This window comes from Struthio camelus, chromosome W (assembly GCF_040807025.1).
Source record: "Struthio camelus isolate bStrCam1 chromosome W, bStrCam1.hap1, whole genome shotgun sequence".
NCBI lineage: Eukaryota > Metazoa > Chordata > Aves > Struthioniformes > Struthionidae > Struthio > Struthio camelus.
Window position 1 is genome coordinate 66,795,584 of NC_090981.1, and position 14,503 is coordinate 66,810,086.

The 14,503-nt window shown below is 46.7% G+C and overlaps 1 protein-coding gene across 2 annotated transcripts in view; it reads right to left on the reverse strand.

The window, feature by feature from the left end:
* The window catches only part of LOC104138524 (unconventional myosin-Vb), a 133,778-nt gene that overhangs the window by 27,366 nt on the left and 91,909 nt on the right, over positions 1 to 14,503 (reverse strand). For both annotated transcript variants that reach the window (XM_068924538.1, XM_068924537.1), the window contains exons 22-27: positions 12,514 to 12,753; positions 8,025 to 8,109; positions 6,605 to 6,753; positions 5,813 to 5,932; positions 4,637 to 4,774; positions 2,017 to 2,079 (exon numbers count right to left, since the gene is read on the reverse strand). In XM_068924538.1, coding sequence (XP_068780639.1) covers positions 2,017 to 2,079; positions 4,637 to 4,774; positions 5,813 to 5,932; positions 6,605 to 6,753; positions 8,025 to 8,109; positions 12,514 to 12,753 — 795 coding nt within the window. The remainder of the gene's footprint in view (positions 1 to 2,016; positions 2,080 to 4,636; positions 4,775 to 5,812; positions 5,933 to 6,604; positions 6,754 to 8,024; positions 8,110 to 12,513; positions 12,754 to 14,503) is intronic.

Sequence of the window (14,503 nt, forward strand, 5' to 3'; positions counted from 1 at the left end):
CGTGTCGGTGGCGTAGCAAAGCCAACATCCCTTCCTGCTCCCTTAGCTAGCGACTCAAAACCCATTCACACACCGTTTGCTATGTGCAGACTCTAGACACCTGAGCCTAATTCTGCAGGATGAAGACTTTTTAAACCGCTTGAGGTGGTAAAAAAGAAAAATAAATTCAATCATACCGTTGTCTTGAAGGAGCCACAGGCAGTGTAAATATCTGAGATATAAATTAGCAGGGGGAAATACAAAGCTCTGCCTCTCTTCTCTATAGTGTTATTTTCCCAGAACCAGCTTCATGGGGAAAGAAGGGAGAAACAGCCATCAGAATTAGCTAAAAGTCACTCTTTCTTTGCAGATAGAGATTTTAGGTGATGTTTTACATTCAAAACTGGGAACGACGCCAGGGAGCTGTAACACGGCCTCTCTCTGCTCCCCTCTCCCATGGGGAACACCCAGTGCTTTGCTTTCAGAGTAAGTACTTCCTTTCACTATGTCATTCGAAGCAATTGCTCCTGGCTTTTCCCAGGGACCTCAGCTCTCCCTTGACTGAAATTCAAGCAACGTGCCAGGACCGCAAATTTGCCGTTCTACAGCTAGTCCGTGCAGCGCGTAACCAGAAAATTCAACTTCATAACCACTTGCGTGCATTTGCTGGGCATCTGCCAGTTGTTTCCTCTGGCACGTAGAAGGAAAAGAGGAACTGCCAGTAAGGAGGCCCAGGAGAGATCACCTTTCTCTCACTGAGCATGCTATTGAGCTAAATCATTCTCTCAGGCCTGTTGTTCACTACTGCAACCCCTAGCTCAGTTTCATGCAACCGAAGAAAAAAACGTGTTAATTCACATAAATGTCAAAACTGCAGAAGCCATTTGAGAAGCTGGCGCTTCTAATCTGCGAGCTTTTCCCACGGCCAAACTGCCTCTTTACAGCTTCAAGAGACTTGAAACGTTTATAGCTGTGTTTAACCAGTGACACTTGGGCAAGGATATATTAAAGTCCCTGCCATGCTGCTCTTCCAGCAGCTGCGCAGGGATACTGATGAAACTCAGCAGGGATCAACCAGAAACAGCATGTCTGACACGTGCACCAGAAATACTGCCTTCAGAGACTAAAAATTAGATGGACTAAGTGCCAAAAAAGCTTCTGCTAGAGATCTGCTATTACTGACGAACATAAGTCCTTGCCATCTTCCATTTCCTTAGGAGGAGATAACGCAGATGGTAAAAACGGGTATTATTACTGTTAGCTGGTTCAGTATGACGTTATTCTGGGTAACGCATGTCCCCCGGGATTTCTCAGCTGTATTTAAAGGGACAGGGATCTGACATTTAGGTCTGCACTAAAAAAAAAAGAAACCCTTACAGAAAGGCAATCCCAGAAACTGGTTCTCCAAAGATGAGCAGGGCATAACGATCCACCTAAGAGTGAAGACCAGAAGCATTTGGGTACAGAGTCAGAGAACCACCCGCCTCCTCCAGAAGAGGAGGATCCAGATGGCAGAGTCGGCGAAGAGGCAGGTCGAGTTTTCCTCCCAAGAGGCCAACACAGCCCGGCACGTTGGAAACCCAAGGAAAGTGGACAAGCAGTGGAGAGGTCAAGCCTGGAACAAAACACGCCTTGGGCTTCAGCTGCAAGAATTTGCAACTATGGCTGGGCAGGCTGCCGAGACCAGTAGAGCTGTATTAAGGAAAACCCAAAGTTTTCCACTGGGCAAAAGCAGAGTCATAGTCGGGACAGGTGAAGTGGACACACACCCTTTCACCGCACGTAGGCTCTGCGGGTGCCTCTGAAACAGGTAGAGCAGCAGAACAGACGTTGCCCGAAAGAGAAACACCAGTGGTCGCCCCCCAAGGGCAGGGGGCTGCAGGAGAGCTATGGCATGCTTTTGCACCGCCGCACGGCTACAGTCCCCAACTGACAGACCCAGGCACAGGAGGGTTCGATTAATTACCACTGTCAGGTAATCCGGTGGGTTGTTAGAACCCAGGTGAAAGGTGACAGCGCTACGTACGCGTTCCTCACCTTCAGGCTGTTGTATGCAAAATCTTCACTGTCTGAAGCCATTTCAGTCTTTGTTTCAATTACCTGTGAGGATTAAAAAGACAAACTCATGTCTGAGAGCAGCCTGAGGAACTGACACGTTGGCTGACCAGTTCCCCTGCGGGCCGAGCAAATAACCTATTATGAACTGGCATTCACTAGAGTTCCTGATCCAAGTAGCATCCTTCTCCTAAATCACGTCTCTGTCACAAAAGTAATAAATCCAGTCCCAACCCGACTTCTGCTGTGGCAGCTTGACTCAAACCACAGTAAATTCAGTGTAACATCACTTCTGATGTCCTAAAGCAGGGCCAGGATCACATGCAAAAAAAGCAGAAAGGACACAAGGGCCATGTAGCTCCTCAGGGCTCCTTTTGTGGAGGGGCGGTGGCAGCTTTTTCTCCCTGTTAAACAAAAGAGGAAGGCTCCCTCCTTCCCTAACAGAATCAAACATCTAGATTTAGATACCTAAAGGTAGACCTGTAACTTGCGCTACCCGTGGAAGTACAACAAGCAACGAATAAAGCCTTGAGTTATTCTCATACAAGCTCCACCTAGATGAAATCTGGGGAAAGACTTCAGGAGAAATGGTTTAATCTCTTGTTAATGCCTTAAGGACTGTGGCTTATTGTAGCTTTCAAAGAAGTGCAGTCATTAGGGGAACAATCTTCAACACACTGATAGGAACCTTATTTGTTTGTTTTTATTATCAGGCTCCATAGCCTGGGAGACTAGGGAAGTTTCTTATTTCATGTATTTTCTGCAAATTGCTAGCAACGATCAATATAAATATCTGGTCATGCAAGTAAGCCATCACGGATGATGATTTAGTTGAGTCTCTTATTGCATCTATCAATAGATTCCATGCTGAAGAGAAAAAGAATAATTACCTAACAACCCAAGTGAAAGCCCCAGGTATTTTAATTATGAAGCCCGGAGCGACAGCATTTCATACACAAAGGCCTTTGCTGCTCCGTGATACCACATGCGTGGTGCTGCCACTTCAGAGCGTTGCTCTATCTCCCCACAGGCCACTGTCTCCATGTAGCATGTCGGCCGGTGAACCAGCCACAAACCTCCAGTTGCAGATGGTGGGGGAAAAAATATGCACAAGAACTGCCACGAAAAGCCCCCCCCCCCCGACGCCAAACATTAGGCTGTGGCAGCCGTGGCAGCCCGCGTGCAGATTCCGGTTCCAAGGCTGGACCAACTCCTGCCTCTCAGTTACTGCTGGGCAATCGGTGATACGGGTTTTTTAAAATGACTTTTGGGCAAACCATCCAAAAAGTAGGAAAATCTTTTTTTCCCAAAGGAGAAAGAATATATCCAAGGAAGATCCCCTCCGCGACAGGAAGAATGCATGCTGGTAACAGCTATCTCGCTACTTCTCATTTGCGGTAGCCTTGTTTAGGCTACATTCCTATACAATCATCACTGGGGAAAAACGTCACATAGATTGCATAAACATACCAAGCTGAGGACACAAGCCTGACTGACGTGCCTGCAAAGTGCTCATCAGCTCATGCCATGCAGGGAAAACGAAAGACACTCTGCAGAAACTACAGGTAGGCCTGCAAAATAAGGCTTTCACAACCAAAATCCACAGAAAGGGAGGGCTGTTGGACACAACTGATAACCAGGGCCTTTGTTTACATGGCTGCCGACCACTAACACGCCCCTAGGCTTATTCTAGCCAAACGGCTGTATCTGAGTCCATCAGATTTCGGTCTCGCGTTCGTAAGGTTGCAGCAAGCACTGCTGCTCAAGGTCCCTTTCCTCTCTCTGGTCTCAGCTAGAGAAACTCAGCTCACTGTTAAGATTTCGCATGGGGCAAGTAAACAGGATCAGCGCAGGGCCAATTACACCTCCGGCAGGATAAAACACTCCAAAATTGATTTTCTGTTTCACTGATTTCAAATACATTGTTTTTGGTGAGGAAAGAGGTGGCAATCAAGTGTTATTCCCTATTCATGCCTAGCAGGATGATGTATGTATTTGGAAAGAACACAACCACTTTTCTGGGGATGTCTATGTCATAGCAAGGAGACTGAGAGATCCTACAGTGATGTTAATCCATCCTAAGAGGATTTCCACACTCTCAGACACTAGACATCCAACTTACCTGGCTGATTTCCTCTAAAAATCAATGGAAGAGAGGCTTTCCCAAAGGCCAAGTTGGAGAGCTACATAAAGCCTCCTTTTTATTTGCACCTTAAGGCAGGGAGGATGCAAGTATGAGTTGGAGGAGACCGAGCAGTTCACATGAGCCAACGCATCCAGAGCTGCACGAGGGACGGTGGAGCACTGGCATCAGGACATTCCCCCTTTGAGCCTCCAAGTAGGAGAAGGAGCACCAAAAACTCCTCACAGAGCTGCTCTGACATAGCTGCCGAGGGATAACATGGGTTCTTCCTCCCCTGTTCCACCGTCCTGCTGTCCTTAGCTGCCAGAAAGGTTTCTCCCCATCTCCCTGATGGATCTACTGCCCCTTAACTGGAACTCATCACTCAAACCTGAATTCCTACACCACGTGTCCTCAGGCTGCCAAGGGAAGCCAATTACAAGCGTGAAATATCAGCATCAACGCAAAGACATCTCTTACCTGGGCTTTCTTGCCTTCCTGCTCCTTTTTCTCCAGCTGGGTTTGCAGTTTCTTCCTCTCCTGCTCGAGCTCTCTCACTCGCTTCTGCAGCTTGAGGAAGAGCGTCATGTCCATGGCTGCTTTCTCCATCCCAGCCTCCTGGGACAGAACAGGGCAGGGGAAAACAGGGAAGACCACGGTGGAATTTAACAACCGCACACAATACTGGGGACACATTTCCCTACCACCTGCCTCCGCAGCCTTTCTGTGGCAGCCAACTCCAGAAGGTGTTCACGCTGCAGGCACTGCAGTGCTCTCTTTCGCCTGTTTTAGGCCGATCTGCTGTGAGTTCATTGCGAGGGACTTGTAGTTTTAACAGCACAGAACCAGACAGCAGATAACAGCTCTGAGCTCACCTTATCCGTAACCATTTACGGCAAGTTACCGATTTCTCCAAGCTACATATATTTGTAAGAGGCTTTGAATCTCAGCCTGTCATTTATTGGGTTTTTTTTTAATTGGCACTTTTAGTATTTCAAACAAAGTAGAGCCCTGCCAGTGGGAGGGCAGACCCCAGGAACGCTCATCCCTCGTCCGCACTTTGCATGCTCTTAAGTCACGAAAGTGGAGTTTAAAAAAGCAGCCTATTCACACATAAGCAAAATCTCTCTCCTTTTCCCCAGGACTTCTTGATAAATTATTCTTGATAGAATAATTTAGGACGTTCTTTTCTACATTGAGGGAGCGTTGATTACAGCGACTGCACCAGCCAGCAAAGTATTTGTAAAGACGAAATGGAATGAAAACGCTCAGGGCAAAGGGAAACGAACTTTGTAATCCTGGTGGAGGAGAATCACTATATCGACATTACCGTGAGTGCTAGTAATAACTAACGGTAACAATGCTTACAGCTTTGGTGCATATTCCTCAGCCTTTAAGCTGGCATGGGCACAACACAGCATTTTATTATTTTTAGGGCCCTATTTAAGTCTGACCCCACAAGCCAGCAAGCATTTGCTGCAGCGCTGCCACCTTACAATCCCTCAAGAGCAATTAGCAAGATATTTCTGCAGCGCAAAAGCAATTTCCCTGGTGTCGCTGGGCTCCAGGCTGCGTTCCTCCCACGTGCTCCCTGCGGAGCGAGACCTGTGCCACTTGGTTCCCAAAACCAGGAGAGATCTGCCCAAGTCACCCTACCTCCACTTGCTGAATTGCATCCTCAGTGTCCCCTAGCTCGGAGGTCGATATCGACGGGTAATTGGAGTCGGACTCCAAACTGCTTTGGTTGGACGGGTTTCTCCTGTGCCCCGGAGCTTGCTGTCAAAGGGATGCAGATACAAAACACATTCAGCGCTTTAGGAAGGGAATATTTTAAAATAAAATCCTTTAAAATAAAATGTCAAACGATACAGAAGCTCAGTTTAAGTATTCTGCATGAATTAAAGGTTGTTCAGGACACCAGAGGCCGGTGAAGCGTGAACGTGCAAATCTGAGCGCAAGATTTCTGCTCTCTGCGGTACCCTAAGGGGTTTCCTCCAAACGCTCAGCCTTCCAGCTAATCAGGAGCATTCTTTAATTATTGCATAATTTTCAATAATTCTTCTAAAACTGTAGCAGAGCTGAATGTAAAGACTTAAACTTTTGAAATTTGGAAGTCAAGATTTTCTTTAATTCAACACCCACTTGGCATGTCAGCATCACCGAAACCAACAAACAAAAAACCCATAAAAACCATGAGCCAGCTTTTGCCGAGATGCACGGAAATCTCTACACCGTAAACAGAGAGGCTGGCAAGATCAGTGTCCTTTTCCAAGGAGCGCGGGTGCTTTGGCTTCAGCATAGACCTTCAGTCTTAGCAACATGAAGCACAAACTGCCCAATAATGTCAGTTCTATCAAGTATTTTGAGGATTAGGGAGCCACGTTATCCCTCTGTCAACATCATGACCAGGAGAGGACAGAACAAGGAACACTTCAGGACTTCTGTTACCTTTATAATAGTAATTTCATCCCTCAGATTGTCGTATCTCTGCTCCAGCCTCGAATATTCTTTTACCAGGTTCTGGTAACGAGATCGCTCTTCTTCCAGCTCTTTCTTCATCTGGAGATTTTCCTCAACCGTATTTTGTGCAAATCCATCTTTAAAATAAGAAACAGCAACAGTAAATCGTAATCTTCAACCCTGAATGCGCATATGTGCAATAACACTAAGTCACAAAATGTTCTCTGCCAAGAATCTTGAAAATGCACATAACCTTCCTCTCGTATTTAGAGACTATTATAATCCAGCTCTTTCTGCCTGCCGTTTGGAAGAGCCCCAGCTCTTCTGCTCTGAGAGCACAACCCTCTCCCAGTTGAGTTAAAGAAAAATCTCCAGCACCTACAAAGCAGCTCTTGTACGCTCCCAGGCCGGCCACAAACCCACTCATGAGTAAGAGCAGTACAGGATGGAAATACACTCATGTTTCAGAAGTGCCTTGGGTATTCACTGTATTTTAAGACTTTTCTCACAGATGCCCCGCCGCCACCACCACCACTAGAACTAACAAAGGACCAGCTCAGCAGCAACATCTCTTTCGCGCACAAATGTCAACCCTTGACTACTGCAAGGGTGTGGTGGTTGAAATTATTTTACGTGCAAATAAATTTCTTTCATGGAGAGATTCCCCTTCTGATGCTCCGAAAGCATCCTCGCAGAGAGCAGGAACGAGTGGTAACCGGCTCACCAATGTGGCCCAGGAAAACTTTTAACCCACAACGTTTCAGTAATTCAGTTAATACTGCAACCCAGAGAGACCTGTTTAACTGCCGAACAAAACAAGCTGCAATGATGAGGACGAGCGTTTGGCAAAGCACGGCAAGACCAGATACCCTGCTATTCGACCCAGCTAAGGGGTCAGCAGGCCCCCCTCAACTTCACCTACAGGAACTGCCAAAATTGTGGTAATTGGGGAACAAACAAAACAAGAGAAGTGTCAGGCGTGTTAGGAGCGCTCCATTTTAGGCATCCGTCTGAAGCTGTGGGTGCAGCAGGTGATGAGGTTTGTCTGTGCTCATGCAGGTCACAGACACGCTGGAAAGCTTCATCGTTCGTCACTGTGCTTAACTCTGAATACGACTTTCTAAATGCACCTAAAAGCCAATATGTATTCATTTTTTTACATTTTGTTTTCTTTCCTTTACACCAGGCTGAGGGCAAGCACTGAGGGCTAGCACCACAGAGCTATGACAAGTATATCCACAGGATAACGGACAACGCTCTCTGAAATCCTGCAACGACACGAAAGCTGCCAGGATGGTTAAAAAGCTCGATGCACGCATGAGAGCTCCCTCGGCAGCCGGGGATTCGCCCAGATTGTTTTCTCTGTGGGCTTCTCGCCGTTATAAAGCCATCAGCCCTTTTTTCTTACCTTGGGATTGACACAGGATCTTGTGGTTAAGCTCCTCTTTCTCCCGCTTCAGGAGCGCGTTCTCCTCCTCCAGGTCCGATATGCGCTGCAAAACAAGGCAGGACGTTACTGCTGGCAACGCGGCCGGCCCGAGGGCAGAGCCTCTTTACACTGATGAAATTTCACCTGGCCAAAGACGGGAAGTTTTTTTTTTTTTTTTTCAGGTTTTCTTTGCTGTTTAGGTATTCTTTGCACATCAGGAGTTGAAGTTCATGCCAACTCCGCTGCAACAACGGAGTCAAACTCTTCTTTTCCTCTCCCTTATATCAACATTTCCTGCAGAAGCTTAAAAAAAAACACAAAAACGGAACGGCCAGACTCGGCAAGCACGGTCTGTAGGAGTGAAACTCCTACAGCCGCCCAGGCCGTCAAGTCAGAGCTTCGTCCCCACTCCCCAGCAGGTCTTATCGCCCTCTTCAAGTCGTAGCACCGACTTACGCCGGGAAAGGGAAAAAGTTTCTTGCCACATATTTCCTTGCGTGAATTTGCTGACTCGAACAGTCATTCGCCAAGCACCTGCAAGCCCTTGGAGGTGTTAGCACCGCAGCTGCAGGATTTGCAGAATTCGAGGAGGTGACAGCAAGGTGCTGAGGAGGTCGCACGCATGCGGCGGAGAGAGACCCCACGGGAAAGGGGCGCCGGGGGAAATAAATGCAGCTTTATGCCAAGAAGAATAAAAGCGGCAGGATTTAAGCTAAGCGGAGAGCTAGGACTCCTCGCACCTCCCGGTCGGATAAAGTAAAATTAAGAGGAACAGGGAGATGTCTGGGGTGAATGGAAAATCTGTTGACTGCTGCAAGCAACATGTCACTTAACTACTTAAGAGGGACACAGTGCATGTGAGCACCTTGGAAACCTAATGCTAAGGATTTCAAGCTTTTTGTAACTTTGTGTGTTTCGTACCCCCTTCATGCCACAAGAATACAGTCACTTTAACACAAGGCTCCTTGGTACTACTCCAAAACCCCCAGCAGGGTAAGGCACGGCTTGGCCTGGGGCCTTGGGGCTACAAGAGAAACATGTACCTCAGTTACGAACACCAGTAATTGCCCAGCAAAAATTAATAACAGCAGGAAGTGAGTTCTACTAAATAGTGCTTTTTTTTTTTTTTTTAAAACTAGCTTTTTATTTAAAATGAAGGAAAGCAAGGCTACTCGTCACGCCACACAAATACTGAAGCTGATAGCAGCCTATCCTGTAATTTTGCCCATCCTCAGGAATTTTGATGCGTCCAACGGTATTGTTTTGAACAAGCTGCAACACAACAGCCTCGCGTTATAAAGCGAAACACGTTGCTGTGGTTAAGCACAATGATTCCTGCTGCCGTCACGCACGGGAGCAAACGGCTACCCAGTCCCAGCGTCAGGTCGCTCTCCACGTCCGCCTCGCCGCGTCTTGCCGCCGGCGTAGCAAACAGCTACGCAAAAGAGAAGACTCTCAAGATGCCAGAGATAAACAACCCTGTTCACACCGGCGTTCACTCTCCAGGAATAATAATTTGCTGTCGCCACAAAATAAATGACATAGGCTGCCTAGCTGGCATGCATTCCCAGCACAGGCTTCAGTCTTGCAGCGAGCAAGCTCAAATCAAGGTATTTATCGAGAATTGCAAACGATACAGATGTTAACGGTGACCTGAATTGCAATGAGGCAGCGAGGAGCTCACCTTGCTTATCCCATCAGAGCAAAGATTAGTGCTGATGGGGTTATATTATAAGGGCTCTTTAATGGAGAAAGTGCTATGAATGAACTCTTCTGCCCACAAGGCAAAGGGAGGACCAGCTGGAAAATGAAACTGGATAAAAATCTGGAGTATTTTCAACCAGGCTGGAAGGACATTTTAGATTTGAAAGACTTGGAACAATCCGTAACAATTATTCTCAGGTTTAAAAATGTGCTTCTCACATTGGTGCCTTTCATATTCCGTGGCCTGCTTTCGGGAAAGGCATCTATGGGAGGCCAGTTTCTGAAGGTGCTCCAAATGCAACAGCAGCCACGGAGAGGCTCCCACTTTAACAAATTCCTAGGGGAGATGTTAAACGCTGAGCGCTTAAGGACTTCAGCCCTTATTAAATGCTTCCGTTGGCATCAATGGCTTGTGAAATTCAGCTCCAATCCATCCCTAATCTCGGGAGGAAACATGCTGGTAGTTAGGATTTTCCCTTAAAATTCTTGGCCAGATTTTGAATCATTCTGACTCACCAAATGAGGGGCTCAGGTACTACTGAGAGCCCTAAGAAAAACGGTTGGTATTCATCCCTATCAGATGCTTTAATTTTGATCTTAATACAGAATTGGAAGAGTTAGTCTAGAATGAGGGTGACAGAGTGAAAAGCCAGAAGATTAAAGGGCTTTTTTTTTTTGGTAGCAAAGTTAGCTCAGAGCCTGCAAAGCCTCCCCATTTCCTAGCCATTTCCAGTACATTTTTGGCTTAAAACCCAATTTTTACATCCAAAAAAAAAAAAAATTTGACAGTAAAAAAACGTTTACAGCAACCGTTCCAATGTTTCCCTAGCTGCGTCTCAAGGTGAACAACCTTCAAAGAGGCCAGACGGGGGTGACGGGGCAGCGAAGAAGTGTTCCAGTCTTCCTTGTTGTCCCTGGGCCAAGGGACCGAAGGGAATAAGTGAAAGCTAATGTCAGAAGTCAGAGTCTACACTACTCTGTATAAAAGTATAGCAGTTGTTTCTATTTCTAATTAAGCCATTTATTGTCAAAGGAAAGTAGATAATATTTGCTCTGCTGTAGGCACTTCCAAAGCAAGGGGAAGCTATTGCTTTGTTTTTGTGCTTTTAGAGAGCATTCAGCAGCCATTAAATCAACCTTTATTTTAAGTACTCGAAGGGGATTTGCAATCAAGAGCAAAAACGAGAGGCAGTTTTTCCCTGGCCGCATTACCTTGAAAATAAAGCATCCTTTCAGACTCTAATGGCCAGCACTGCAGCTAGCTAACGAAGCGTGCCCTGCACCAAAACGGGTCTGCTAGTTTGGTTTTGCAAAACGAAACAAAACAAAACAAAAACCCAAATCACTGATTTTTTTAATCTCTCTGCAAGTGCAGTGCCTAAGCACAGACACCAAAAACCAGAATAGCTGCTTCTCTGACAGCTTGGACGGATCTGGCCAAGACACAACATACCTACAGGCTAAACACCTTTTCGAGAAGAACATACAAAACCACGTTTCAGTGGTGCTGCTTGCTCAGATGAAATCATCTGGCCGCTCATTTTGCACAGCTAGTCACCCAGCCCCTCCGGCCGGGGGCCGCCCAAGAGAGGTGCTGCTGAGCCCAGCGGTCTGCAGGAGCTCCCCATCCCACGGTTCCACAGAATAATAAAGACACAGCTAACTCCAGACTCCTGCCCCAAAAGTGACTCTTCTTCAGGGTGTCACATGCACAAAGCACTACTCTGGACTAGCAATGGCAAAATAGCTTCCTCAGCTTGGTGGGGCTTTTCTGCTAGATACAAGTCCTCTCCAACAGCAGCATAAACTCACCAAGGCCAACGAGGAAGGATCGCTCGTTTAACCTGAGCACTTGCAAGCATTTGCAGCAATAAATCGAAGCTGTGCCTTAGGTTGTGAGTGTGGGTGTAAAGGTTATCCAGGACAAACTTGACCAGGGGAAGGAACGCAGGGGGAAATCTGACTTCTTTGCTAAAAGCCTGCATGCTCTGGGGCTCCTTCTCCCACTTGAACGCTTCTGCTGTACAACAGCGGTGGCATTTGGCCACTCCAACCTCAACAGTTGCAGAAAGCTTATGAATTTGCACAAAAGAGAGGAAAAAAAACCCTTCTGCTCCACATCACAGCCTCCAACCCTCTGGAGGCTTGCAATGAGCGGCCTTGTCGGCTGCTGACTACTGTCTCAGAGCTGGTCCCAGAGCAGCTCAGACCCTGCACGTACCTGCTCCCCCAGCTGCTAGCTGCCCACTTGGAGCCGCTGTGGACAAAACGGCAGAAATTGAGCCCTTCTGCACCTTCAGCACACCCGGCCGGGGCCAGGAAGCAGCATCTGCCTACAGTTTACAACATCTATGGAAGCGATCTCCAATTTTTGCATTAAGCACACCATGAGGAATCCCCGTGTCTGCACGGGGTGGATGGAGATTGCTAAGGTCTGGCAGACCTGTGGTTACTAAGCACTGTTATTTCAAACGGAGCTGGGGCTGAGGAGTTGCTTCATGGCTGGCCATGCAAAAGGCAGCAAGATGGGGCACGCTTCAGGCAGCACGACACAGCCACTGCTTCAGGTACCCTTGCTGTCCCGTGACTTGCCAAAACCAAGGCTTCCCAGTTAAAAGGCATGTTCTAAGGGCATTCAGTGAAAAAAAATTTTAAAATTTAAAAGACAGAAATCAAGTCTCTGCCCTTCAGACTTATGAAGGGAGAGCTTTCAGCAGCACGTCCGTCTGGAAAAGACCTCCTCACAATGAGAGGTGACAGGTACCTTTTTGAGCAGGTCCTTCTCCTTCACGTAGCTGTCTTCCACCACCTTCCTCTCACCATGGGCTTTCTCAAGCTCCAGGCGGAGGCTTTCCGTCTCTTCTTGCAAGCTAACGAGTTGGTTCCCATCACCCCGATGGCACTGCTGATATTGCTCCAGTTCCTTCTTCAGCTTTTCCACTTCAGACGTATGGGCAGAGGTGAGCGTGGAGAGTTGCTCGTTCAGAAGTTTGTACTCCTTGCTCTGCAGGCCGATGCGCCAAAAAAAGAAGTAAACGAGACCGTGAGCAAGACCAGGGCGTGCACTGCAAAAGTAACAGCCAAACATCGCAGAGCACTATGGGGAACAAACATCAGATAACAAAACATCCCCACGTGTATGCTACTAAAGCTGACAAGGCTAAGAAACAATTTCAAACCTCCGACAAAAGCTCAACAATATTTCTGTAGCAATTATACAGGCGTTTGTTAATTTGATGTTAAACTGGAAGCAAAAGCAAACAATGTTTGTTGGTGCTTGTAAGGAAAACAACAAGCTACGCTTTTATCACTGCTTCCAAACAGTGTTGCTGAATGCAATTGGTTTGCAATACTTCAGTGTGCTCTTTATCCTTTTATTCCCAATTCTCATGCCTGCAGGAACCCGCTGCGACAATGAGCTGTAACATAATTGCAGGCTGGTGCACAAAGAGCTCCCTCCGACCCCAGCGTTCAGTCATACCTCCAGGATGTGCCAGTTCAATATAAAGCCTTTTCATTTGCTCAGATTTTCTTTTTTAAGCACTTAGCAATGATTTTTTTTCCCAAGCACTGAGACCTGAAAATTCAGCAGTCCTAGTTGATTTCTGCAGTTCGAACCAAAGCCAATGAGAATCACGTTGTGATTAATAAAATATCATTATTATTAGTCAGCCACAGAGAAGACTGTGCCCATGTTCCCCTGAGAAGTCACAGCAGACCATGAGCTTCAGTACAAAACCCACCAAGTCTCTTTGCTAACATTAGGTAGGTACTGATGGGGGAAGAAGAATCATTTTGAAATTAAAAAAGACAGAACAATTTGGTTTTCATGCTTTGCTTTCTGAAAGGTCTCAACATAGCTTAAAGACCTGTGCTTTTGCCAACTGCTATGCAAACCACCTGAGAGGTTTTCCTTTTCAGAAATGGCTTTTTTCCAGGGTGCACTTCACTTAAGCGTCAGAAGTGCCAGTTTGGTTCTTTCCTGGTTTTGCCAGAAAACATTTAGCAAGAGACAAGCAAGACACACCAGTGCCCTGGCAAGATGACACAATACGGGCGATCTGCAATCTAGCACGTTGTTGTTTCTCTGAGCTTTAGCCACCAGAGCCAGACCACCACATGGGAAACTACTGCTGCCTTTACTAAGTTTGTAGTTCACGCGGTGAGTAAGAAAAACTTGAGGTGAAGAAATCAGAAGACAAAAGGTTAAAAAAAAAAAAAAGATACATCACAAATGCATCGTTTAAAAAATCCAATGGACCAGCAAAGCCCTGAGTTACAATTTTTGACTGGTGAGGGGCAAGCAGCCCAAGGGGCAAAGTAATAGATGTGGAGCTACCACCTCTTCCTCTGTAGAGATGTTCACTGGAGTCAAATAAGCAAGAATAAAAACTAGGACACAAGAAGAGAAAGCATGATCTGTCCCTATAGAGTCAAAGGTCCCCACTGGCTCCAGTTCAGCTCAGGTTTGAAGGAACTTTACAGCCTGGTGAAGGGAAGAAATAAGAAAAAAAACTCAAAAATATGAAAATAGAAAATTTCACCTTCTAAGTCTATACGGAGTCTTCCAGACAAGAGCAACCTTGTATAAGAGCAAGGGAAGGTGGTGGATACCGAAGCCCTCTCCGTGCAGCCAGATGATTCTCCTTTAGATCCCCAAGGCAGCTCAGAGGGTTTCTTCTGTCACAGTCTGATCGCCTCTGCCTGCTCCAGCCCCTCTTCCCCGCCACCCCCATGCTCCTTTTTGGGTAGGG